This window comes from Perca flavescens, chromosome 18 (assembly GCF_004354835.1).
Source record: "Perca flavescens isolate YP-PL-M2 chromosome 18, PFLA_1.0, whole genome shotgun sequence".
In the NCBI taxonomy this organism is placed as follows: Eukaryota; Metazoa; Chordata; class Actinopteri; order Perciformes; family Percidae; genus Perca; species Perca flavescens.
In genome coordinates this window covers 16629037-16656335 of record NC_041348.1, presented here as the reverse complement: position 1 = coordinate 16656335, position 27299 = coordinate 16629037, and the positions used below count along the sequence as shown (strand labels likewise).

General features: G+C 41.1%; 1 protein-coding gene across 1 annotated transcript in view; it reads left to right on the top strand.

Moving 5' to 3' along the window:
• The first annotated feature begins 8943 nt into the window (after positions 1 to 8943).
• Positions 8944 to 27299, top strand: part of xkr6b (XK, Kell blood group complex subunit-related family, member 6b) — a 55663-nt gene continuing 37307 nt past the window's right edge. Inside the window, exon 1 of the mRNA XM_028604623.1 lies at positions 8944 to 9503. Within this exon, the coding sequence (XP_028460424.1) occupies positions 8944 to 9503 (560 nt within the window). The remainder of the gene's footprint in view (positions 9504 to 27299) is intronic.

Below are 27299 nucleotides of genomic sequence, written 5' to 3'. Positions count from 1 at the left end.
TTGAATACTTTTCATCAATAATCTGGTAACTTATTCATTTCAGAGAGTTACTTCAGTGTAAGAAAATATTTGTTTAAGATTTGCTATGAAATAAAATGAAAAACTAGCCTAGGTCTACATTCTTCCATGGCATTGGCACATTTTCCACATTCATGTTGTATGTGAAGCTGCTTTTATTTTTTTTAGGGCTCATCCATGTATCATCTATTCATCCCGTTGTATGGAACACCTAACAATATCAAAAAGGGACACTAGGTGGTGACAATGAAAGAGATTTGAAAGACATTGTGATACTTATCTGCATGGACCCATACTTCAATAACATAGATTTGAGATGCCTTAAAGGGGCATTCTGCATGATCATGAAAAATAAATGATTGTTAAAGGCCTATAGTAAGAAAAGTGTGTGTGTGTGTGTGTGTGTGTGTGTGTGTGTGTGTGTGTGTGTGTGTGTGTGTGTGTGTGTGTGTGTGTGTGTGTGTGTGTGTGTGTGTTGCTTTGATAACAAATCATAGATTATAAGGAGAGTAAATAGGCCCCAGACTCAAAACACAGACTGGGTGATTTAAAAGCTCTGTTTGGTCAATCAGACTGGCTACCTGGTGATGGTGACCTGTAAATAACAGCAAACCAGGCGGCCTAAATATAATAAAAACAGCATCCAGGTACATGAACAGACTGGACACTAGAAGGCAATAACATCAGGCTACTTTGACAATATAATAAAAGGAAAAATAAATTGCCATCTAGTGTATTTACAGTATTACTAGACTAACAAGCAATTGCAGAGCAACATAAGGGGGGAAAAGAAACAAACCTTGAGGGAGACTTCAAAGAGAGACCCATCCCTTCTTGAATGGCTGGGGATGAAATTAACAGAGTTTTAACAGTTGTAACTACTATAAAGATGTCCAATAAAATAAGTCAGATGAAACAAGTCCAGTGTCCGCTCTTCACATTGTTCCAAGCAGACGGTGCCAGGGTGGTGTAGTGTGGGGTTAAGCGGGAGGTCAGTGGATGGAATCCCTTGGAGGATGACAGAAGCGGCAGTTTGGTGAGGCAGAGGGCAGGATAACTTGAAAGATGGAGGACATGATGAAGTACAGAATCCTAGACCCAAAACCTAACACAATGGCTGACCAGACAGAGCAGACTGGCTAGTATCCTGACACACATATGCCCAGGAAGGAAGGAAGAAGAATGATCTTAGCAGTGAATCATGTAGGATCCCAACAGCGGGACCATGCGCGCCATCAACTAGACTCCACTATTGCCTAGCTACTGACAGGGCTTAGTGTAAATGGCACTTCTCTGCATTATAGAAACCCAAGTAATTATTGGATCAATCTCAGGTAAAAAATAAAATCTATAGAAAAGAGATAATAAGAACAATTTGCGTTAAGATTTTTACATTACATTACATTACATGTCATTTAGCTGACGCTTTTATCCAAAGCGACTTCCAATTAAGTGCTTTCATATCCGTTCGTGGCCCTGTAAGCAAGTACTAGTGTCTCGAAGCGGATGCGGGCAGCAATTGGTAGCCAGCGAAGAGAGTGGAGGAGCAGTGTAGTGTGAGAGAACTTGGGGAGGTTTAAGACAAGTCGAGCTTCTGCGTTCTGAATGAGCTGCAGGGGCTGGATGGCACATGCAGGCAGGCCAATCAGGAGGGAGTTGCAGTAGTCTAGATGTGAGATGACTAGAGCCTGAACCAGAACCTGAGCCACCTTCTGCGTTAGAAGGGGACGTATTCTTCTGATGTTTTGCAGCATGTATCTACACGATTGGGTAGTTGCAGTGTGGGTGGGGGCACAGACGTAAACAACAATGGAGGGACGAGAGAGATGCGTGTTTTCTAGCTGGAAATACAGTCACTATTTTGAGTTTGTGTTAGCTAAAGACGGCAATATTAAGGTTCGTTGTACACTCTGTGCTATCTAGCTACAAAAACTACTAAAACACTACGTCAAATTTGAAGAAACATTTGGAGTCGCAGCACTGCGGTCAAACTTACAGAGCAAGTCCCACCAGGTGGTGCAAAGCAGAGAGAAGGAGGTCCCCCACCACCCAAACAACAAAAGCTGGACTTCGGTGCAAAACCAGTAAGTGGGGGAGAGTTGAAGAAGTTGGTCGGGCAGTATGTTGTAGAGGAAATGCTGACCTTAAACTCGCTCTCTTTGGTGCCGTAATAAATAAGATCCTTACTACTGGCAATGCCGAGCTGCCTCACAGTAAACCGGTTGTCATTTTATCGGCAGTGGCTGAATGTAACTAATAAAGTAACTTGTAATCTAACTTCGTTACTTTTAAAATCAAGTAATCTGTAAAGTAACTTCGTTACTTTTAAAATCAAGTAATCTGTAAAGTAACTAAGTTACTTTTTCGAAGTAACTGTGGCAACACTGGGTGTCACCTGCATAGCTGTGATAAGAAAAGCTGTGTGACTGAATGACAGACCCAAGAGAGTTTGTGTACAGAGAAAAGAGGAGGGGACCCAGGACTGATACCTGAGGAATCCCAGTTTTGAGTGGGCAAGGTTCTGAGGTATATCCTTTCCAAGTTACCCGGTAGGTTCGGTCTGTCAGGTAAGATTTGAGCAAAGAGAGCGCAGAGCCTGAGACACCCAGATCCTGGAGTATCGAAATGGGGATCTGGTGGTTTACTGTGTCAAAGGCAGCAGAAAGGTCCAGAAGGATGATGACGGAAGAGAGAGAGGTTGCTCTAGTGATGTGAAGCTGCTCAGTGACAGCAAGGACGGCAGTTTCTGTTGAGTTGCCGGCCTTGAAGCCAGACTGGTGGGGATCAAGAAGGTTGTTCGATGGAGATAGGTAGAGAGTTGATTATAAATGGCACGCGCAAGAGTTTTGGATAGAAATGGAAGAAGGGAGACAGGTCTGTAGTTATTTATCTCAGACGAGTCGAGTGTTGGTTTTTTAAGTAGTGGGGTCACTCTTGCCTCTTTGAGCAGATGGCTTTTCAAAGGCTAGAGTGGGCCTGTTTGTTTCAAATGCATCTTTGTCAGTATGTGTGTGTGTGTGTGTGTGTGTGTGTGTGTGTGTGTGTGTGTGTGTGTGTGTGTGTGTGTGTGTGTGTGTGTGTGTGTGTGTGTGTGAGATGTATTGTAAATCAGCACAGTATTTGCTTCAGTTGCAGCCTGTCTGTGCTTCACAATAGATGGTTTGCTCTGGGCCTTTCCAGCCCACATCATAGAGAATGCATTGTACAGATGCCAAAGCTCAATTGAAAGTGAAACCTGGTGTTGCTTTACAAACCAAATAACTTCTCCTCCTCTGAGGAAAAGATGCTTTGCTGTGGCTTTTTTTTTTTTTAAAAGAAGATGGGCTGATAAAAAATAGCTTTCAAAGCAAATATTCACTTCACAGCCCTATGCAGGATACAATAGAGAAGCCTAACCTCTATGTTTTATTTAACAGGATGCTTAGACAAATGTGTTGGTGCAGGAGGAGATGATTTACTTTAGCATCTGTTATAAAAGGTTCAGTCATAATATGTTAACTTTTATGTCAGCAGATTAATTTTTGAAGACATAACACTTGATGAAACACACTTTGCTCACTGTGCCTTGGAGGAATTTACGGAAAAATATTTAATAAATATATCAAACACAAAACTAAATGTTCCATTAAAAGGACTGGACGGATTGATTGAGCTGTATGAGTAACTACAACCAGTAACTGTCAAACTGTGATCACATTGTTTCCAAACCTGAATGCTCACTTACGTCACACAGATCAGATTTGGACATTTCTTGACGTGCTCTGAGCATTATGGAACATTGTCTGGCAAATTTTAGGGATTAACAGTTTGTGCCAACACAAACCTACACCATTACTCACCATAAAGACAATGTCTCATCCAACCTTCTGTTCTAAATGCTTGGTGTTTGTTCTGTTTTGTGATGGTATTTTGAGCTTATCAAGTGAATCAAAATGGCGTGTCATGGCAGATAATGATGTCTTAAACGTGGGTGCACAGTCTATTACCAAAATTAGTTGTGTAAACTCTGTGAGAAACGTTTTGATTTATTACTCATAGCTCCATCAATAGCCCTACTGCTGCTGAAAGTTTAGAAATGGTATTTTATATCTTGTCAAGCTAATGAAATGAATAGTAACAATAATATTTGTTTGTTTTTGTTCAGATTTTTATTTGAATGTAGCTGTATTGACTGTGGAACTGGTAATACTTTTCTTTTTGTGTTGTCAATTTAAGTCATTGCTAGGCCAGGTTTGTTGTCTGAGTCACCTGAAGGAGATTTGCATTAAGACATGTACATGTACTACAGGCTACAATTATCATCTCACACCTAAAAGAGAAAAAAACTGTGAAAAGGTGTAAAAGCTCATGAAGGATTCATCACTAATTACTTACTTACTTACTTACTTATTTGCATTATTTACTACATATGGCACATGTATGCTGCTGATAACCTTGTAAGCATGAACAACATGCTTTCCTGTTAGCTTTCATCAAATTTTCATATGTTTTGTGAGCTAGTTTCTTTTCATGTCATGTTAAATATGCAGTAGGTAAGACTTATAAAACTAACTTTCTGTCATATTTGCTGAAACTGACCCTATGTTTAAGTAGAACTACATTAAGCAGGTAATTAAAAAAAAAAAAATCTGTATCATCTGGCACCACCTACAGCCTGTAGTGCGATTTGCAAAAATCCACCACTCCCTGTTCAGATCCAGGCCAGGGGGGGTGTCTAACTGGGTGTCAATCACTGCTCATGCAAACGCATTCATTCTCCCTTGTGGGGGGAGGGGCTTAGGAGACCATTTAGGCTTCAGCAGAAAGGGGGGGAGGGACTGAGAAGTTGTTGATGTTCAAATTCTTTGGCTAAGTCCTGGATCTTCACAATCCTACCTACGGCACCTTTCATTTTTTCCTTTTTTACCTTTTGTCCTTTTTTATTTATTCCTTTGTTTCTTTCTTTCTTTCTTTCTGTCTTTTCAAGAAACACCCCTTGTTCATAGTATTTTATATGCAGACAGCATTTATAAAAAAAAGAGCAGGGTACCTATTTGCTGCCTTAGATTTGCACATTCAAATAAAAGAACTGAGATTAAACTGATAACTATAGCCCCCAGCTATACCTTGCTTACTGTTAGTAGTTATTTGTTATTTTTCTCTGGATAAAAATCTTTAGGATGTCTTGCACTATATTGAAAAGTGCATTAAGTGTTTGTTTTTCAAAAGCCTAGTTAGTTTTTAGTCTTTTGCAATATACTCACTTCATAATTCATTGGGTTAAAATCATTCAATGTATCACTTGTAGATGCACAAATGTAAATTTGTACTCTCTCTGATGAGATTTCACATGAGCACTAACCTGATAAATGTTATATAGTACAGCATTGCCGCCCCTCTTTGACATGACTCTACACAGAAGTGAGCACACAATACATTGCTTGTTTTATACATTTGTGTTGTGGTAAGTCTTTGTATGACATACTGACCTGAACAAATAAGCCTCAGCAGAAGGGACACTCAGACAAACTGGAAAAAAACAACCACAGACTTGTCATCAGCCTTTTATTGCTACTTGTATTGATTACACAGTCACACATCTGAAGTACAAAACATAAAACAGCCTTGCGCACAATGCATCATTGATTTTCTCCACCTGAATATTTTGCTCACAGGATGCTAGATTTACAGTTGAAGTATAGCTGGCTAGAAAGTATTACTGCTCCCTTCCTCTGCGGATCCCTGTTCCATATGTGGAAATCACACAAACATTGTCTGATTTATTTAGCCTACGCCGCCCTGACCATCGTTCATCCTGATCTCTTCCTCGAGAGGTATCTGAGTTTTTCTGCTTTTATTTTTACCCACTCGCTCTGTCTCACACACACTCATGTGAGGCCTGTTTGCCGTTTTTTTTATTTTTTTTATTTAAAATGACTAATGCCTGTTTGTTGCCCTGTAATGCAGTTTGTGACAAATTGGTTAAAAAGTGCTTTATAATTTGAACTGATGTCATCTGATTTGATTGTTTTTTATTGCTGCAAGGCCTTTGTTGCATTAAACTGCCTACCATCTCCTGTGGATATTAGAGCTGAGTGTGCATCTGGTGTGCTGCTCAAAAGGGAATTGTGAAGAGACCTAACAGACCTGAGGAAGGAGAAGAAAGGAAGGCTACTCAGGTGAGACAGATTCGATGATACCTTACTCTCATGTGTGCAAATATTTTTTTCCCCTGGTTATCTGGCCCGGAGCAACAGCTATACAGTTATCTTGATAGATAGTAACAATTCACCATGACAGGTAGTAGCCTTAAACTGAAAACTATCTAATCTTAGAGAATGTATTTGTATCATACATGCTAGGACATAACACATGTATGTAGATTGTGGTAATTTCTGTGATAGCTTTTAACAATAACTAAAAAGAAAAAAAGATATAAAAAATAATATATATATATATATATTATAAAATAAAAATATTTATTTTAACGGATCATATTAAGTACACACAAAAAATGTTTTTGATGGCTTGTAAGGTAATGAATGTGAGTAAACATATGGGTGTTTTAGTGTGAAACCAGACAAGACCTGGTCCAATGAACCCAATCAGAAATAATTAAGTGAGTTAATGTAGCTCTGGGCTCCGTCTCACTGGTCCAATGGCATCTCATACCCTGGCAGTACACAGAGAGAGAGAAAAGCCTGCAAACTAGTCATGCTTTTCCTCTCCGTAATGTGTTGACATTTTGATCCAATGTGATTTGTCATTAGTCACAAGACCAGCAGAGGTGAACATGATGAAAATATTAAAGTCTCACTCCTCTCAAAAATGTGTTTTGCTCCATGTTACTTCACTTGGAGGTTTAGGGAATGCATTCCATTTCCATGTGTGTGCATACATGTCCCAGTAATGCTTGTTACTAACTTATTCCCCAGAGTCCCTATGTTTTCTCGCCTCACAGTTTTCCATCTAAATCGTGGTGGTTGCAGCTACTGCCGTGGTCCTGCTCGATGCCCTGCTATTCCCTGCACTGCTACTACTATTACTTCTAGTCATAGTTATATTATCTTTATCGGTACTCATCATACAAACTGCTATATTATTATGAATCATATTTCTCCATCTCTGTACACCTGTTACAGTGTTTCTGTGTCTCAACTGGCAGCGGCAGATGACTGCCCACCAAGAGTCAAGGTCGGTCCGAGGTTTCTGCCTGTTTAAAGGAAGTTCTTCCTCGCCACTGTCGCCCCAAATGCTTGCACTTGGGGGGGAAATTGTTGGGTCTTTGTAAATTATAGAATGTGGTCTAGACCTACTCTATCTGTAAAGTGTCCTGAGATAACTCCTGTTGTGATTTGACATTATAAATTAAATGTAATTAAATGTATCAATGAGGGTCCTCAGAGAGAGATCGATAGGGAGAAAAAGAGAGTGTGTGGGTTCAGCACTTTTTCAGCACTGGACAGCTCCCATCAAATCCAGCATCCAAACAAGTGAGCAGAGCAGTAGTGGGTGAAAACAGACATGATCCAATCAATCTCACACTGGATATGACCCTGCATGGCAGCTCTGTGGGTTCAGTCTAATCACGTTGTTATTGAGCATGCAGCAGACTCACCAGCTCTTTGCTCGCACGTGCTACCGAAGGGGGAAACTTCACTTTTCAGCAAATGTTTACGAAATAAAATGCTGCATAAAGGAGAGAAACCCCAACATGTCTCTTAGCAACCATTCTAGACATGGGTCCATTAGGTCTTTTACCCGGAGGACATGGTGTGAAAAAGCTGCCTATAGCTTGCTCTTTTGTAATGCCATTACTACTGTATACAGAAAAACTTCCAATTTTAACTTCCAATTGTTTGTTGATGCAGGTAGAAATGCCTATTCTCTTTCAAAAAATATACGTATAGTATAATTTTACAAGCATACTGACAATATCATAGAGGGCCATTACACTTATACCAGGTGATACAAATACTAAAAAGCACAGTAAGGCCACTATAAACTCTTTATAGAGCAATAAAATCGTTGTGGGATGCTTGTTTTTCATCAATAGGAAGGCCTGAGTTTTTGTTCCGCCTTTATCCTACAAAAATGACCCCACACTGTGTCACTGTGACTGATTCAAATGTTCAAACAACAGGAAAGACTTCCTTTGGTGGTGATGAGGCATGCTGCATTATATCATGCAGTCCTCTCCTGCAAATTTTGGGGCTTCAAAAGAGACACTAGATGGCAACCACGTTGAGAGGGAGAGACAGTGTGTGTGTGTGTGTGTGTGTGTGTGTGTGTGTGTGTGTGTGTGTGTGTGTGTGTGTGTGTGTGTGTGTGTGTGTGTGTGTGTGTGTGTGTGTGTGTGTGTGTGTTTGTGTGTGTGTGTGTGTGTGTGTTTTTGAGTGTGTGAGTGTGTGTGTGTGTGTGTGTGTGTGTGTGTGTGTGTGTGTGTGAGAGAGAAGAGAGAGAGAGAGAGAGAGAGAGAGAGAGAGAGAGAGAGAGAGAGAGAGAGAAGAGGAAGGAGGGGAGAGGTGGGGGATGAATAACGTCGGGGGTGGGACAGTGAAGGGACGGTCTGCTCTTGGCACTCAGCTTGCAGCTGGAGGAGAGCTGCAGAGAGGGAAAACAACTGCGCAGCGGGAAATGAGATTAATGCACAGGTAACAATTGGTCGACCACAGATGGATGCATGAGTTACATATTAAATTGTTTGAACTTGTAGATTAGATTATTGTTACCAGGAGGGAATCGATCTGCAGTAGAGGGAAAACAAGACAAGATGTGCTGCGTCCATGGCGCCACTGGTGCGCTATCCGGGGACAGAGTGAGCGACGGAGACGCACTGACACCCCGCTTTTAGATGGCTCCAACATTTGGGGTGCAAAACAGGTGTCAGGGAAGTGTCGTCACGAACCCCGGAAGCCGGAGGAGGTGGGAACATCAGAGGGAAAAATGGCAGCGAAATCCGATGGTCGCGGGGTCGTCACCGGTTTCGCCCAGCTGCACAACCTGGATGAGGTGGTGGGGACGGGAGAGGACGACAATCGGAACAGCAGCTCATTCCACATCTGCCACTGCTGCAACACCTCGTCGTGCTACTGGGGCTGCCGGAGCGCCTGCCTGCATTACCTCCGGGGGAAGGGGAAGGGGAAAGATGCGGCGCGACCACCGCAGGAGGAGCGCCTCTGGCTGGACTGCCTGTGGATCATCCTGGCAATGCTGGTCTTTTTCTGGGACGTGGGGACCGATTTGTGGCTGGCCATCGACTATTACCACAAGCAGGACTTTCTGTGGTCAGGCCTGACCCTGTTCTTCGTGCTGGTGCCCTCGGTTCTGGTCCAGATCCTGAGCTTCAGGTGGTTTGTGCAGGATTACACTGGGGGCGGACTGGGCTCCGTGGAGGGGCTGAGTAGTCGTAGAGCAGCCAGTCTGCAAAGAGACAGGTGCTGTCGCCTCTCTGTCTGGGTCTGGCAGACCATCATACACATCTTTCAGTTGGGACAAGTGTGGAGGTAAGACAAACTTCAAGTTTTGCGTTTTAAAGAATCAGTTAAAACCTCCAAAGCACAGTGTTTCCAGCTGCTCTCACTCCCTACATTCACTTAGCCTTCTAACCTCCTCTTGACTGTCACCTGGTATAACCCGTAGCTGTGTAGCCTACATGACTGGGGTGAAAATCAGAACCGTGGTGATGCCATTACGCTTGCATCACAGTCTCCACTTTGTGGTGTCACACATGCCTGTGTTTGCATATTCAAAATATTCAATAGATTTGAAACATTTTGCAAAACATTCCATGCCCTCAGCCAAATGTGTCCGGAGCAAACTGCTACAGCTGCACAGAAATTGCACCGCTGTGATTATTTCATCACAGTGCGCCATTGCGCTCGTGTGGGGAGGGAAGAGGGCTATTTGTTCAAAGACGGACAGGTAGTAGCCGAAAGCGCGCGCGCGCGTGTGCGTGTGTATGTATGTGTGTGTGTCAGGCGCGCCGTTCACATCACAGTGCACACGGTCGCCTCAATTCACCCCCTCTCCCTCCCCGCATCAAATACTCCAACTCTGCAACTAGAGGCCAGACGAGCATCTGTTCTTACGGCTCACAAAACTAAATCTTCCCCCCACAGACATGATGTCATCGATTCCTCTGCGACGCTCGACATCTTTGGTCCCCAAATCCGCTTTTGGGCCATACAAATTGATGCGTCTGGGGACCGCGGAGATACTGAAGGTGTACGTGTCTGCGCGTAATCTGTGACATGTAGCGGATACAGTAGTAGTAAAATGTGACACTGGTGCGCGCAGCTAATCTACTCCATTTGGGCTGTTCAGTCAGAGCTTCTGAGCAGCGAGTTGTTTTTGGTGCAGACAGACGCAGTGGCTGGCATTTAATGGAAAAAAGTAACGCATGATGGCTGCTCTGAACGGACTGCCAGGAAGCAGCTAAATTCTTTTGAAAACAGCACACCGTGAGACTCAGAGAAACGGGTCACATCGTTTCATCCTTACTTTCAGCTTTTCAGTCGACATTTGTAGTGTTTTTGTGCAGCATCACATACTGACTGACCACTGATTCTGTTGTATCTGTTTGTCAGCTGCCTCCGCTCCTCAGGCGAATGGATTTTATATGCCGTGATTGTGTTGTAGTCTAATGCATGAGAACATTGGTGCTACAGGCTAAATTACTCACATGTGTAGACTAAGAGTAAAATCTGAACTGAAACTCACTGACCTTTTTGGAAGAAAAAAATGCCACAAGCCGTAAATGGGATACCTTTTCTACCAGTTTTACCTACCCCCCCTGACAATATAGTCTAAAAATAAACCTAATTTCCTTTCCATGTTGCTGAAAAGACTTTTATGTTTCATTTAGTGCATGATGCTGGTAAAATCCCCTGTCTAGGTGGGTTTTCAAAGAATGAGACAATCCACTCTGCATTCATCAGACTCATTTTGAGCTGCACCTGAAGGCTATTATATTGATTAGATGCAGTTGTACTGTAGTTGCTCGGGTTTATTTACTCTAGTGTGATTCAATTGCTTATGTTGCTCATATCTGTAGTGTCAAGAAGATTTGGAGAATGCTGGGAACGGTTGCACAGTCAAAGTCAATGGTTGTGTTGGTGATTATAGTGGTTGAATGTAAAGTGAGAGCAATGTCTAACCTCTGTTGCACAAATAAGAGACAGCTTTCTGTGGTGTCACTGGACAGGATGCAGCAGTTTTTAGGGAAATAAATTGCACTTGAGTCACATAATGTAATTAGCACATTAGATGTTTGGTCATGTCTCACATTTCTTGTATGCATAATGTACTTCATGTCTTCAAATTGGGTTAAATATGACATAGGAATAGTTAAACAGTCTGTGAAATATGTGTATTTGCTTTCTGGCAGAGAATTAAATGATATATGAAGCTACAGCCAAGGGCAGCTTACCTTATTTTAGCTGCAAAAAAATGGAGACATACTATGTAAAACCTAGCCTGGCTTTGTCCAGTAGTAACAAATAAAAAATAACACCTCTGAAGCTCACTAATTAACATGCTATATCTGATTTGTTTTATAAAAATCACTTCCTATCTACAGTGATAATGTTTTCAGGGACATTAGTACAATGGAACCACAGTACAAGATTTGGACTAGCTTCAGCTCTACAGGTACAGTAGTGAAAATCAACCTAAGCTAAACCGAACCTAAACTAAACTAAAGTAAAAAAAAAAAAAAAAAAAAAGAAACTAGAGGATTTAAACTTGCTTATAAGGAACTTAAGTAAACAAAATGTGTTGGTGTGTATGTTGTGACAGCACAAAGACTGGGGCGAGGGATCATTGTCAGGCCACTGTCTCCCTTTGGACATGATCCGCCTGGTTGCTGGTTTGGGGTTGAGGGTCAAAAGCTGCTCTTGTCAACTTAGTGGGAGTTCAAAACCTAAGACCCGCAGGGCTAACACTTGATATGGAGATCATTAGCCACTGTGAGAGGCCAAACTGCCAATAGGTAGCATATGTTACATTGTATAAGGGGGCGTGAATATACATGAAACAGTACTGTGCTTTCTTTTTTTAGGTTTTAGTTCCATCATATGGTGCAATTCAGTGTCAGAACGTATCATATTTTGTCACCATGTGGGGAATATATAATCATTTTCCATTACAGAATTTCAAAGAAACTGCCATTCTTCAGCATTCTTAACAATATGCTACAGTATCAATTTGTGAAATGTTTTGACTTCATTAATATGACAAAACAAGTGCTGACAGGAATAAAAAAAAAAAAACACTGCCTCATCATGTCTCATTAGTCAATCCTATTTTTTATTTCTACATTCAATTTCGCTGCCATCCTTCCATGCACTTGAGGACCCGAGCCAATGACAGAATCACCAAGCTTGTTTTGCAGTTATCTCCTTGATAATTGTTGACAGGACAGGGAGGATCCCCCTGCCATCTGTAATCCCACTCTGTCACTGGCTCTCCACAGCTCTGTCATGTCGTCCTCCCTGTGAATCACCGGTGCTGCTGACGGTGTCCCCTTAAGCTTTAGAAATTCCGCTCACATACGCCCAGGCACACAGTGGATCACACATACACAGAGGTCTGCTGGCAGTACGATGGACAGCTTAATCAGTGTAAACCCAAATTAGCGTCTGACTGAAAAAAAACTGCATCCATCTTTGCCGCCTGAGGAAATCCATGTAGAAAGTTTTGGAAGCTCTCTGTTGTTGGGAAATCCCAGCAGAATTGGGCGGAGTATCGTCTTCTTCTTCCCTTTTAATTTGTCACGGTTGGGGTAAAATATTGTATAATAGGCAATTTTCAGTAGCTTCTCACAAACTGAAGACTCCACTAACCACTGAGCAGTAAGCATTTCAACATCACATCTCTTCTACAGCCCTTATATATTTCTCAGATTTAAAAAGGGACTTTGCCATTCAGTTTCAACCTCTAAATACAATAGGTAACTACATATTTTAATGTGGTTACATTTTTACATATTTAAAGGGGCACTCCACTCATATTAGTTTACTTATCACAGGGAGTACAACATATGGAAAACAGCTGTGTAATGTCTTCTGTGGCTCTGGAGGAGTAAAATCCATTACCATGATGATATCATTGGCTTGAGCTTGAGAAGATATTTAATAGAAAGTGGACATTATAAATTAGAGGTATTGAAAGAAGTGGACATTTAGGAGGCAGGGAGGTCTAATGAAGGCTGCTATGGAAATATATTATGGGAGTGCATTATGGAAAATGGTGGATCCAGCATTTTTGGAGCTTGACCAATACTAGAGACTAAAGGTCAAGATATCTCTTCCTCTGCAGCTTTGATTTTGACCATGCTTTTATTTTATTTTTTTAATTATCTATAATCTCTTATTAGTCCCCCAACTTTATTGAAGCCCCTTTAAACACCTGTTAATTCTCAATATATGCATCAGAGAATGTAATTCGAACAACACATAGTTTGACTAAGATATCCCTGTCCATTTAACCTTTTAAACCTTGTTGCCTCTTTTCAGCCTGGACATCTAGAACCATTTAGATATCTTTTGAATAAGACTTCAGCAAGTCGTCTCATTAAGAAAGTATTATAGACCACTTTAGAACTGGGTGAGGTAGTCATCCTTAGTTTACCCAGTTCTTGTTGGTTTAAGTACTTAACAGATACGATGCATTAAACAAGGCTCAGGAGCTGTCCAGTGCTGAAATACGGACTCAATCACAGGGATAGGTTTTAATGCATTGTATTGCCATTTCTAACTTCACACAGCCTTGTACCAAATTAAACACACTGTATGTTGTAGGGTGTGTACATGAGATTGTGTATTCATTCATATTGTCTCATTGGCTGTCATACCCAGTTCCCCAGACAAATACAACACTGTGTTGCACAGCATCCTAACTACAATGATGATGATATCTAAAAAGATATGGGTCATGTTTTGACATTCTCATATTAGATATTAGGCTTAATATTGTATTCAGTCCACATTTGGACTTGTGTATACTGAAGGGTGGAACAGACTTTGGATTCATATTAAACCTAGACTTACTTATTGACAGTGTATTTGTCAGCTGTATTAAACAGTGCTGAAATGTTGGCCATGTAAGTTCAAGTTTGTGTCATTTAAGTACTGTAATGATGTCCATTAAAATGAACGGAGTGGGTAGTCAGGTTTCAGAAGGGCTACTGGGAAAGATGTGTGATATGATGGTATGATAATTCCTGTTGTTATTCATGATGCAACACTGTGTCCATGATAGAGTGTGTGGGTTATGTTATTGCTTGTTTGACAGTGTATAAAAACACAATTTATTCCAGTTAAGTGCCAAAATGCAATGCACTTCAGACTACTAGATTACTAATCTTTCATATATGTAGGGGTTAAATTAGACCACAATGAAAATGATACATTTTCTGGTAAATACCTTCTTATTATTGTATTACTGAAACTGTACATTCAGTTTGGCTATAAAGGAACTCTCCAGTTCTGCAGAAGCCAAATATGTTGGGAATCCTCCCCCCCCCTCTCCCCCTTGCAATTGTACAACATGTTTTAACACCACACATCTGATGCTTGGATTACGCTTTAATCCAGAACCGGGCAACACGAAGAATTTGCCTCATGGTTGACATCTGCCTCTGTTTCCTAGCCTGGTAAATATTAATACAGTCTGGGAAGGAGTCGACAAAAGCCTTTCTTGGCTGGCTGGGTTGCTTGTAGTTGCCAGAAAGGTTTGTACACGCAGTGAGGCGAGACGTCGAGATGATACAATGCAACCAGCTGCCCTGTCAAGGAAAAAAAAACAGCTGACGGGGTGAAAGAGAAAAAAAAATGATGGCTTGGATAAATTGGTGTCAATCCATATAACTATGTATTGAGTTTAAAATGGCGAAAGATGGGAACATCTTGTTCCTCCTAATGTGAATGTCTTGATGTTTGCACACTTTATAAGAAACACATTAAAATACTTAGAATACCAGTCCCTCAAACGCATTTTAATCTACAAAAGATAAACACAGCCACAGACAGACAAAAAGCACTTGTTTTTATTAAGGTACACATCTTACTGTGCTGTGTATTATTTACAGACAGCACATTAAACTTCCATTGCATATCAGTGTAATACTACTCATTTTCTCATTAGCACTGATAACATGGGACAAACCTTTAAAGCCAGCACTCCAAGAAAACCCCTATCAACATGCAATAAAAGCTGGCTCTCTTGGGAATGTTTCGCAGCTGGGGGTAAAAGACAGAAAGCCGTAAATGATATTGAAATATGTGCTTCAGTTTTTCAAGTAGCAGGGGAAGAGAGAGGGATGTGAAAAAGCAATTCAATTGCTCTTTTGGTTCAGTTTCATCAGAATTAGAGTTCAAGCTGAGCTGTTGAATCAGAGAGTATTGCTGGAAAATGTTTGATTCAGCAAATGTTTCACTTCTTTTAACAGAGAGATGCAATTTGAACATTTGATCATGAACATCATAACATAATGTCGTTGGTGACATTACCTTCTGTATGTAAGGGTAAACCCCTAAATAAATGAGTAGCTAACATGTAAGCTGATTGCAATCCCATTTCCACAAGCGATGCCACCGGCTGTTACTGCAGAGAGCAAGTTCAATGCCGGTAGAATAACTGGGGATAAAGAGCCTGTGATGATGCTTGATTTCACCGTCTCAGGCCTGCCTCCAGAGCAAAACAATATTTTGTAGTAGAAGCCTAAAGGCCCTGATGTTACATCCTTGCTGCCTCTCAACACCGGTCAACAGACAGACAAAGGCTGGCACTCTTGAAGGAATATTAAGCACACAGGCAGATGGGTTACCAGACAGAGATTTGTATGCAGGTCACATACATATGTGTACGCGCACATACACAAACCACACCTCAGGGGAGTTGAGAGTAGCTCTTTTTTTATATACCTCCTTATATGCAGTCTCACATCGTGGCCTCTCTCTTTGTTACGGACACACAAACACACACACCTTGGCAGATTTAGAAATTTCCTTGTCCTGTTTATTTAGGCACTTAGATCAGAGATAGGTAGTGCAGTCTGAGGACAGTGGACTCCTCCCACCCTCCCCTGGCTCTCCCCTCTAACTAAAAGTCATCTCCTCCACACTTTCCCTCAGAGCACACAAATTAAAACTATTAAAACACATCAGTGAGCCACACCAGTGCAGGTGACATGTTTGTTCATTATAATAAACATAGGCACTGGAGTTAATTTTGATTCAATCCCACAAACACCGGTTTGCTGCCAGAAATACTCACAAGAGCATTAAATGTGTATTAATCCACAGCTGAAAGTAGTTCCCAATAAATGAAATGTTTACTCCTGTTTGATTAATGTTTGCTAAAAACTACAGTGCCCAGCACTTTTATGAAAATACTAAACTTATTTTTTTAAATATTTCATATATTTCTTTAAAGAGTTCAGTCTTCAGCACAAACCAATGAGCTTGGGGCTGAGTGCACAGACAGAGCAGGGTAGTTAGAAAGTATTAAGAGACAAAGCCTTTAATTTTGACTCATACTTTCCAGATTCAGAGTATTTTTCTATTTGCTTCTGTGTGTGTTAACATGTCTACACTCTTCGTTTCTGCTTGCTACAGTTGTAGCTTGCATGCTTGTGAAACTTGGCTCACGATGATGTAGGGTTTATTGACTTTGAAGTCTGTTGTTTGTTCATTGTGGTGTGTTCCTAGTTCTGTTTGGCAATTATATTGGCTGCATCGGTTCAATTCTCAATCCTCCCTGCAGCTGTCTATTATTTCCATTCTCCAAAATCTAAATCTGCCCCGTTGCAACTTTTCCTTTGAGCTCGCTCAGAAGCGCTCACAACAAACACATCCTGCATGGTGTGTGATATATATTTTTTCACATTAGTCTGCTGCATATTCTGCTCAGAGAAAATCACTACCTTATATTTATCCTTCCCTTTCTCTGGAAAAAGGTGAGGCCTACACTCCCCAACGTACTATTTGAGATCATCATGTGTTCTCCCTGTACACTCTCTCTATCCATTAGTGCTCTTCATAAGCTCAAGCCACCACACTACCATCTGTCCTCCCTGCAAAGTTAACATATGTTTTTATTTTTATCCCTCCCTATCACTTACACCTATTAATGTTCTTAGGATCCTCATAAGCCTTTTATCCTCCTCCATCCATCCTGGAAGGAGACACCACACTGTGTGTTCCTCTTATCCTCTCCTTATTTGCTGTAGTTAAAGGGACCGGGCTTTCTACACTCTGAGCTCAAATGCTGTGTCCCTTACCACTAGTTAAAGTCATCATGGTACCTCCCTCCCCTCCATCTTTCTCTTTATGTCTATGCCTCTCTCCCCGTGTTGCCTTCACATAAAGCTGCACTTGACCTCCATTTCTGTAAAGGAAACTGGATCATCTGGCTCCTGCCCCATTACAACTCAACACCTCCTCCCTCCCTTATCCTTCCATACCACCCATCTTTTACTCCCTACAGAGCCCATTTGCAGATCTCCCACATTCCGCCATCCTTTTTAGTTCTCACTTCTGCTCCCTCTACCTGACAAAACGTCTCATTTCTGCAGGAAACTGTTAGACCTTGGTTCATGAGTCAACCTGTGGCTTAATGGCTCTCCTCTCACACTGCATGCCATTTGTTTGGTGTCAGCTTTTCACAGGTACTTATTTATGGTCTGTTGAAAAGACTAGACACAAAAGAGTGAATCAATACAGAATGCTGCAAAAAAGGGAGAGGTTATAATCAACGTTTGAAGGGTTATAAAGGTGCATTAAATATGATTTGATAGGCTCAAATTACTCCTTTATTGTGAAAGGGTTGCTAGTACTCCAGATCCCACTGAGAATCAGCCCCACGATGCAGTGCCATGCAGCTGTCAGCCACTTTTCAGCTCAAGCCAAAACAATGTTGGTTTACATACAACTATGGAAAGCTGCACGCAGATGTCAGATTTCTCAAAATCTGGATCTGCTGACACACACACACACACACACACACACACACACACACACAGCTCTTTTTGATGCTGTCTGTATTTCATTAATATCTGGGCTGTACCTTGGAAGCTGCATCAGTAGTGCTCAGAGAAGACCACCATTGTTTGAGTCTAATCATGGTCGACGCTCCAGGCGTCAGTTTGATAAACAGACAATCTCTGCTTATAAATAATTGAACAGCCCCGTTAGTCTCTCACAGTGTCACAGGATGATTTTCACTGTTGTCGCTTCTCAGTCTCATATCTGCATGGCGATACCCTGCTTAGTGAGCTGTTACACTCACTGAGAAATGAGCAATATGAAGACACTCCTTTCACAAAATCAGTGCTGTTGTGCAGTGTGCGTGCTGTCTCAGCTCACTAAGCAGGGTGTCACCATGCAAATATGAGACTAAGAAGAAATTATGACAAAACCATGCAAACACCGTGACAGTGAGAGAACTGAATCAAGTACACTGCTGTAGATGTTTTCAGAAATTTGTTAACAACGCAAACATAAACACACACCAGGTCGTTACAGCTGGCTTTGAATTTAAGAATAAATTACAATTACCTTAGAAAAGTGCACCAGAACTTCTATCGTAAGGAACAGCCTCAACAGTTTATTAGATAAAAACACATAACATTCATATAAATTACATTTTCTATTTAAATTTGGTGTTTTGTGGGTAACAGCATTCATGCAGCAAGTCACTCCACTTATACTGTACTTGTGAGTGTTTGAATGAAACAATATGTTGCCTATAGCTAAAAACATTTGTTTTCATTCCTTAAAAAAATCAGATGTGAATTCAAAGTGTGCCATATTATTTCATATGAATATTTGTTTCATGTATAGAAATGTATTTGACAGTACAGAAAAGGAATGTTTGAAAATTTTTGGAATACACTTATTTGCTTACTTGCAGAGAGTTAGATGAGAAGATTGATACGACTGACACGATCATTTCTGTCTGTTCAAGACAAAGCTAAAGCCAGGAGACAGTTAGCTTAGCATTTTACGGATTAAACAAAGAAGATATAACATGTTAATTTGTGACATTTAGAGATGCTAGTAGGCAGATTTTTTTTAACCTTTGGAAAGAATCAGGCTAGCTGTTTCCCTGAGTTATCAGTTTTTATGCCAAGCTAAGCTAACCATCTCCTGGCTTCAGTTTTATAGTTACAGTAACAGACAAATATGAGAGTGGTATCAATCTTCTTGTCTGACTCTTGGCAACAAAGTGAATAAGTATATTTGCCAAATGTTGAACTATTCCTTTAATGTTTTTATAGTGTATGTAAACCAGCTTGCATTCTTGTCCTTTGAATTCATGTTGGTTTACACTGGTTTAATGTCCTGTAAGAAAAATATGTTCTGGCCCACATAATGTTAGGTGCCTCGTCATATTTAGGACAGCCCGTTTTCAGGCCTCCAGCTCAGCAGTCCATCACTGTCCTTCCTATGTCCTTCCTATGTCCTTCCTATGTCCTTTCTTCCTCTCTTCCTTATCAGTGTGGCTGGGTGGCTTTTTCCTTTCTTCAGGTGACCGTGGCGAGCCAGGAGAGCTAAATTGGGTTCTTGAGGGGGACCTGAGAGCATCACAGTAGAGAGGTCATCAGCTCAGGAGTCCAACAGTGATCAGTTGGATGTCACATATCACCACCTCTTCAGGCCTGACAGGCCATGGGTCCACACCAAGTGTACTTCAGATGTTGAAACTCAGACCTCTTTTCTTTGCTTCCTGGTTATTTTTTCTGACTAATGCACCTCTCCATGTCCCTTTGTCTGTCTCTGTTTCTGTTTATATTTGCTCTTTCCCTACTTTTTATTTCCCACTTCTCCGCCATCTTTGCCACCATCAATCTTTTTCTTCCCTTATCTCTTGTTTTGTTTCCACTGCATCCTAGCTCCCTGTCTGTTTGCCGACAGAGTGAATTACATATTAACAACAGCATTTATGCTTCGGGCCCTGGAGTTTATTGAAATACACTATGGTCTGTATGCTTGTGTGCAAAAGCAACAAGAGCTTAGTGATGTCACTACCCCTCATATACATACACACACAAGACTTGAGCCACCTGTCTCTCACTATACGTGTGAATGCAAATGTATGCATGCAAATGGGTGAGTGCGAGTGCATGCATAGTAGGTGTGAATGTTCTTCTGCCGTATGCTACGATGAGTGTTAAGAAGCACTTGACTCGTCTCGTATGGTATAGTGATAAACATCTGATGCTGCGACGCACAGTTCGGCTCTGCAGTAAGACATGGTGTAATGTTGTTAATCAGATTCTTACAGATTCAGATCCTCATCAGTGGAGGTTATTTTGAAAGACAAATCGTACATCAGAGTTTGTTCCAGACTCGGGGAGCAAAAACAGCAAATGCACGACCACCTGTAGTTTTCAGTCTTGAGTAGTTTTCAGTGTTGACCTTCTAGTATATAGTATATACTGTAGTAAGTATAGAAATAAATAAATACAAATAAATGTTATGTTTGTGCACACACAACCTTGATTGCTGGCATTCAGTGCAGGTGCCACACATGTCTAAGCGCATGCATACACAGACATATCCCGTTTACTGCAATTTACTCAATGATACTACATTATTATGGATTTCTAGAATGCAAGGCATATTTATACATCATAGATGATGTGGATGGCCATTGTTATACTTTATATTTTGTCTGCAGTGGTTTCAGGATGAAATGGAGTCAGTGAGATATTTCCAGCGACCGTGTCTGATTGGATTAGTCCAGTATTCCTTTAAGGGACAAAACAGTTTAAAAACTGACACTGCAACTCCCTTGCCTCCATATGGATTACAGGTTTGGATGAAACAAGAAAAAAGCAGACCATAAATATGTCTTTCAAAGCTAGAGCTGTTGATTTTATTTACTTAAACACATTTAGCTATTATAATTTATGTATAGAACGCAAACATCAAAGCATCTAATCTTTAATTAAGACTATTTGCTATAATGTATTTTACAGTATTTCTTAGACTGCTCATATTTGGACAAGGACACACAGACCAAACAACCTCACTTAATATACAGTCTTTTTTCCCTCCGTTCCCTGTCTCTTTCTCACCCACACATGCAGCACTCCTGATTAGCAATATGGCTACGAGTTTTTAACCTCAATGAGTAGGGACAGGGCAACACGTCTCCTCACACTTCCTGTCTTTATAAAGTTGCCTTGATGGCAACACATATTTCTATGTTTGCCTCCCCTCACATTTTGCAATAAATGGATTTATGCTCTATGGAGTTTTATATAGAATGCGCCAAGATTAGCGGAATGTTTAATCATGGAGCCTTTTGAAATAAGCTTAACATTTATCCGAGTGCTAGGCGAGAAAAAAATAAATAAAAAAATAAACAGCACAGGAATTATTTTTGTCTGTACCGGCGAGAGAGGTCCTGGGGAATACAAAAGCCCTATCAAATGTTTGAGTGTCTGTTTATTGATTTATTTGGGACTTTTTTGATATTGTGTTTACTGTGCAGGACTTTGAGGCTTTTCCCAAACCATTTATGTCCAACAGAGAAGGTTGTTTATTATTTTTTTTTTGTCCTCTCTGGCATTTCCCCCTCACTGCCACAAGAGATTTCAGACTGGTCTTTGTCTTTTCTGGCATGGTCGAGCTCTCCTCTGTCTCACCTCCCCACTGGGCACAAATCTCTAGTCTTTGAATACAAGTGAATGTAACAAAACATGGAGCGATATGCAGCACTGTCAGGCACCACAAGCTGACAGCAGCAATATCATCTGCACAGTGATGGGTTTATGCTCCTATATGTTCAGTGTGCAACTGGACTATTCTTACCCCAAATGAGACTTTTAGGCAATTTCTCATCAAGACATTAGTGCAGAGGATCGATCACCGACTGGGACAGGTGTGTCCTAACAGGGTGCTCTTATTTAAACGTCTGTGCGCCTCAGCACAAATGTATTTGAACTAATTTGTCAGTATAGCTACTGAAGTTGACCATAAACCATTACAATCTTTATTTTTTTGCCTTATCACACCTCAGAGTTTTGGGTTTTGTGTGAACACTGTAGTGTTTCTGAAATCCTCATCCATAACTCTGTGTCCTTATTAGGCATTGATTCTTTGGTTTTTATTTAAGCTAGACCAATACTGGCAAATATTAGTTTAGTGTGTATCAGTAAACATGATATGAATATGTCAATTTCACCAGTTTGTCAATTGTTTTTCTTATGAAAAAAAATTATTTTATGTAATGTATGCCTTTAAAAGTTGTGGTTTCCAATGTTAATTAACTTGCAATGTCACCTTTTAAGCAAACATGGATGCAAAATCCTTTAAGTGATGTGTGACATTGTTTTGACAAACATTAACTTTACTTATTACTGTAATCAGATATGTGACAATTATCTTTGAACTCAGTATTACATAATTATATATAGCCTGATGTTTTCCACCAATAAAATTTGCTTGAACTCCCTGTGTGTAACCAAGAACGATGTAACATTTAGCTGTAGTTTGCTTCTGATTCGATGACAAACAGTTGGAAGTTAGCCTTGAAGTCTGCCTGTTAGAATAAAAATCTTTATATTAGTCATTAATGAATATGATTTATTTATATTACAATGCTGTATTTCATGAAAAATATAAACCTTTGTAAATCGTTAACTACGCCAAATGATTCTTTCCTGCCTATAGAGACTAGTCTTTGGCCATGTATTATTATTATTATTGTATTACTGTATTAAAGCACATATCAAAGAAATGGTTGTTTGAACAGCTAAAATGGGCATTTTGGACATTTAGAAAGACTCACTTACAAAAGCTATAGTCACACTTTAACCGAGTGTCATTTAAACGGTTGTAATTATATCATTATATTACATATTACATTACATTGTATATCATTACATGACTCATAATAATCTCCTGAATAATAATGAGTCTTTTGACCTTTATGACTCCACCATCTGTTTAGTTGCACGTAACTGTTACATTAATATACCAAGCCAAATGCTGTTAATGCTATACAGTCATTTTTAGACTTCAGCTGACTGTGTGTGTTTGTATGTGTGTGTGTGTGTGTGTGTGTGCGCACGTCCCTGTTGATGATGATTTAATGTGTCAGGTTTCATTTACACCTGTGTGTCCAACCAGTCATTAACATGCCTCACATCAAAGCTTGTGGATTTTGTTTTCTAAATCTGTGTGCAATAAAGAGGAAATACCAGAGCAGAGCAAAATACGTGCGGTGATTGAAGGAGACAAAGACAAAGACAGAGAAAGGACGAAGAGATCATAGTAAAGTACTGCCTTGAAATTTGATTATAAGGTTGTGAAAATGCTTTGTCTGCTGTTTTTTGAGAGAGACTCTGAATTCATTTGTTCTACAGTGAGAGTTATTAAATAGATCATCTGACATTATAGTAATAAAGCAATTAATTATTCGCTGCTGAACTCCCTGTGCAGTTTTAATTAGCTCTTTGCACAGCATCTGCCCATCAGAATTATAACAAAAGAAATCTGACACTTCATTTTCCAATTGTCAGAACTGTTGGGGAATGTATCATGGCGGTGCTGGTGGAGAGCATATTATCCCTAAATAAAGCTGTTTAGATAAAGTTTCTGGACTATTTTTAGGGATTTACAGCTTATTGTGTTTTGTAAAATATATACTCTCTAAATCATATGAACATGGTATGGTATACATACCTGTAATGGTACAGTTTTTATTAGTAGTTATCTTTTGACGAGGGAAGTCTAGACACTGGTGGTGGTGACACATAAACAACAAGCCTAGCTGAAAATCTGAGTGGATGTGATCTGGAGCGGGATTCCTGATGAGCTCACTGGAAGGACCCATTGCTACAGCTGATTCTGATGAAAACTGGAGGTGGACGTGGATTGCATCAATCGGTCACTGAAATGACAGCCGACAGCATAGGTCTTGGCAAAATCTGATTGGTTTAGGTGAAGATTGTATACGCCCTCAGTCAGCTGATGAGTTGGCAGCAGAAAAGGGTGAAATGTAATTAAGAGAGGGAGTGTGAAAGATAGTCTTCCTGATTGAAGTTTCATTTCCTCCGGTTCCCATATATTCCTACAATGGAAGACGGAACAAATTAAAAGTTATGTCTGCAACTATGTGTCTAGTCAAATCATTCACATTCAAAATGTGTACGTTTTAGAACCTCTTATTGCAATAGAAGTTTCCTCCTTTCCTCCATTTTTGGTTTTATGGCCTGTAGTCAGAGGGTTGTGTGTATCGAGAACTGTTAATGAGGTAATGCCCTGCTACAAACTGTGACCTAGATTTGCTGTATAGTAGAGTCCAGCACTGACCAGTCAGACCATTGGCAGCGCTCTGCTTTCATCTGAAACACACTCAGCTCCAGCCATGCGTGGACAAATGAAGAACCAAAAGCACAACCCCTGCGGATGTCTCCAACTCTCTCTGGCCATGTGTTTCATCAAAAAGTGTTTCAACAGAAATTAGTCAGTGGAAGTGTATAGCAGTATTTATTGAAGTTAAACGTTGGCGATTAGACTCAATAAGAGGCATCCTCATTAAAAGTAGGCCCAAGTGAAAATAGGACAGGAGCATCCCACAAATCAAATGGCACTTGTATCGAACTTGTATTGCACTTTTTTTTTTTTTACAATGCACTGGCAGGGGCACCCATGTGCACCCTGTTGTGTCCAGTGAGGTAGAAAACATTGTCTGCTCACAGCCATCCACCTGTCTGACCTGCTGACCGTGATGCTACAGTGTGCAGCCTTGTCACAGGATGACCTCGCTGACTCATTGCAGTCTGAGCAGTCTGCCTCTGCAACCCACTCTGCTCCTGCTCACCCACCGACATAAGTTTTGTCTCACTGTGCGTGTCTGCTATCCTTCTGTTCGTTCTCCACGCTCAGTCTTATTCTTCACATTTTTACAGCTTTCTCTCGTCCAGGGCCTCTATTTCTTTTCTCTCTCTCTCATCTCTCGCATTTCTGCTCATACAGTCACCTTTTCTTTCTCTCTCTATCTCCCGTTCCTCTGCTTCTTTTCCCAGACCTACCCCAGTGGGCCTTGGCGGGCAGCAGGCGCTGACAGTTGTATTAGCAGTCGATTGCGAGGTCACTTGCGCTCAGCCCCACTGAGACTCAACAGCACTGTCTGAGCCACAGAAACAAAGACAGAGGAAGATGAGGGGGTAGTAAATGGAAAATATTGAAAAACGGAGATAGGAGATGGGAATATATATGGATATACGGTATATATGGAGAGAGAAGGATAAAGAAGAGGGCAGTAATTTCCTGCTTTATAAAATTAAATAGAAAATCAAATCCTTTCTACGGATGATTTTCATGACCCGATCAGTGAACTCCAGCTACATATGTTTATGTTTATTTGCCATAGTCCTTTCAGCTTGAATAAGGGAAGTGTGAGACTGAGTGCCAGCGCATGTGGGAGTAAAATCTAATGTAGAGGGCCCCGCCATCTCTTGATTGACATTTAATCGCCATGGCAACGAGTGGGCTGAGAGTGACTGCTCCCCTGAGAGCTTTTAGTCACCAGGTTGTGAGAAAGAAGGAGACTGAGGACTTTCTAAGTGAGCCTCACCATTGCCATTTTTCCACTGCTTTCCACCCTTACCCTCTCCAAACCCAACCCTATGCAGATGCCCCCCCCCCAACCCCTCACTAGCCAGCTGTTGCCCGCTATTCAAATGGAGCAGTGAGTCATGATTAAGTGTAAGATGATCCTGGCTGTAGCAGCATTTTGGGTGTGAAGCTCCATCGCTATTCTTTTTTTCTCTCTCAGCTAGACGTCGGCAACCAGCAGCATTGTGTTGATTACAAGGTTCTGTGGTAGATCTGAGGTTCAGAGGAACAGCACGATGATGGCGACACTTTCTGGCCTCCAGATGGTGTTTGTCTTAGTGTTGCGATCTGACTCTGTACAGTGTTGACTCATCCCACCATCTCCCATTGCCTGTACCTCTGCCTTCCCCCCCTTGTCAATGTCTCTCAGTTTCTCTCTCCACTCTGAGACACTTTTCTCCTTGCATGCTTTGAATAAAGTGTGGAATCAGTGTGAACTGTTGAGCAAACAGCGATATGAGCCGTCACTCTCACTTTTGTGGATGGAAACCGGAATAAGAGGGAAAGGCGGGCGGGCGGGTGGGCGGGAGGACGGGGAATGCCTAGGAATCTGAAATGTAACGCAGCGTTTGTTATCAATATCTGCTGTGTGCAGACCAGCATCTCTCACCCACACTATCCCACTCCACTTTTATCTGCAGGTATCAGTGGATACGGGTGTTCAAAAACTCACACAGTTACATCTAGTTACCATAGCATCCACTTGTGAGTACAAACCCCCCTGCTGAGGTCCAAGTGTGGGGGCGTTTCGAGCCCTTTGCAGACGGTGTCCTTCCAACGCACCAACTAGCAGGGGTCGATTTAACTTATTGGAGAGTCAGGGTGGGCGGATTCTTGGGTCGCTGTTTTGGACAACATGTTTTTTTTTTGTCTTAGTCTGCTTATTCTGCAGGGTGATGAGAGGCAAAAGCCTCCCACAGAGCTGCTCTGAGGGGGCATATCTGCTCTGGACAATAACGTCATGTCAGCTAGTTTTTATGGACTCTACCACATTTGTTACACACCACATGGTATGTGGTGATTCTCTTTTGTATAGTACATTCAAATAAAAGAGTACTACTGTAGTGATATTAAAGGAGAATACCACTGAAATGCAGCTTTTTTTCAGACATTTTTGACTGAGAACTGCAAAAGGATCCAGGAAGATAATTTTGGGATTGATGTGCATTAATTGAAACTAGTAGCACTAACAATGTAGCCTAGTAACCAGATGAATCTGCAAACTCATGTTTTATTTTCTTTGGCAGATGTGTCTGGTCCCCCTCCTGTTCATTCAGATTTACAGCCAACCAGACCCTGGTCGGGCCAATCACAACCGTTGATCTCATGTGGGGTGGGTTTCAGACGATGACTGACAACTTATAGAGCCTTCACGCTTTATACGAAATACCTGATGATGTCATTCTTGGCTCGTGCACCCTCATGCCGGGGACACTATGGTGAGCGTAAACCTTAGTTAAGAGGAGCGCCGTTGAGTCGTTTTTGAAAACAACCAAGATGGCTGCAGGTGATGTGAACAACCCTTGGAGATCGAAAATGAACCAAGAGGTTCCAGACTAACTCCCATTTGCAATTTGGTCTGGCGATGTCAGATCGCTAATAAGGTTAATCCCGTTTTGGTGTTAATAATTCTCATTAAAACACCTCTATTTTAATCTGACATCA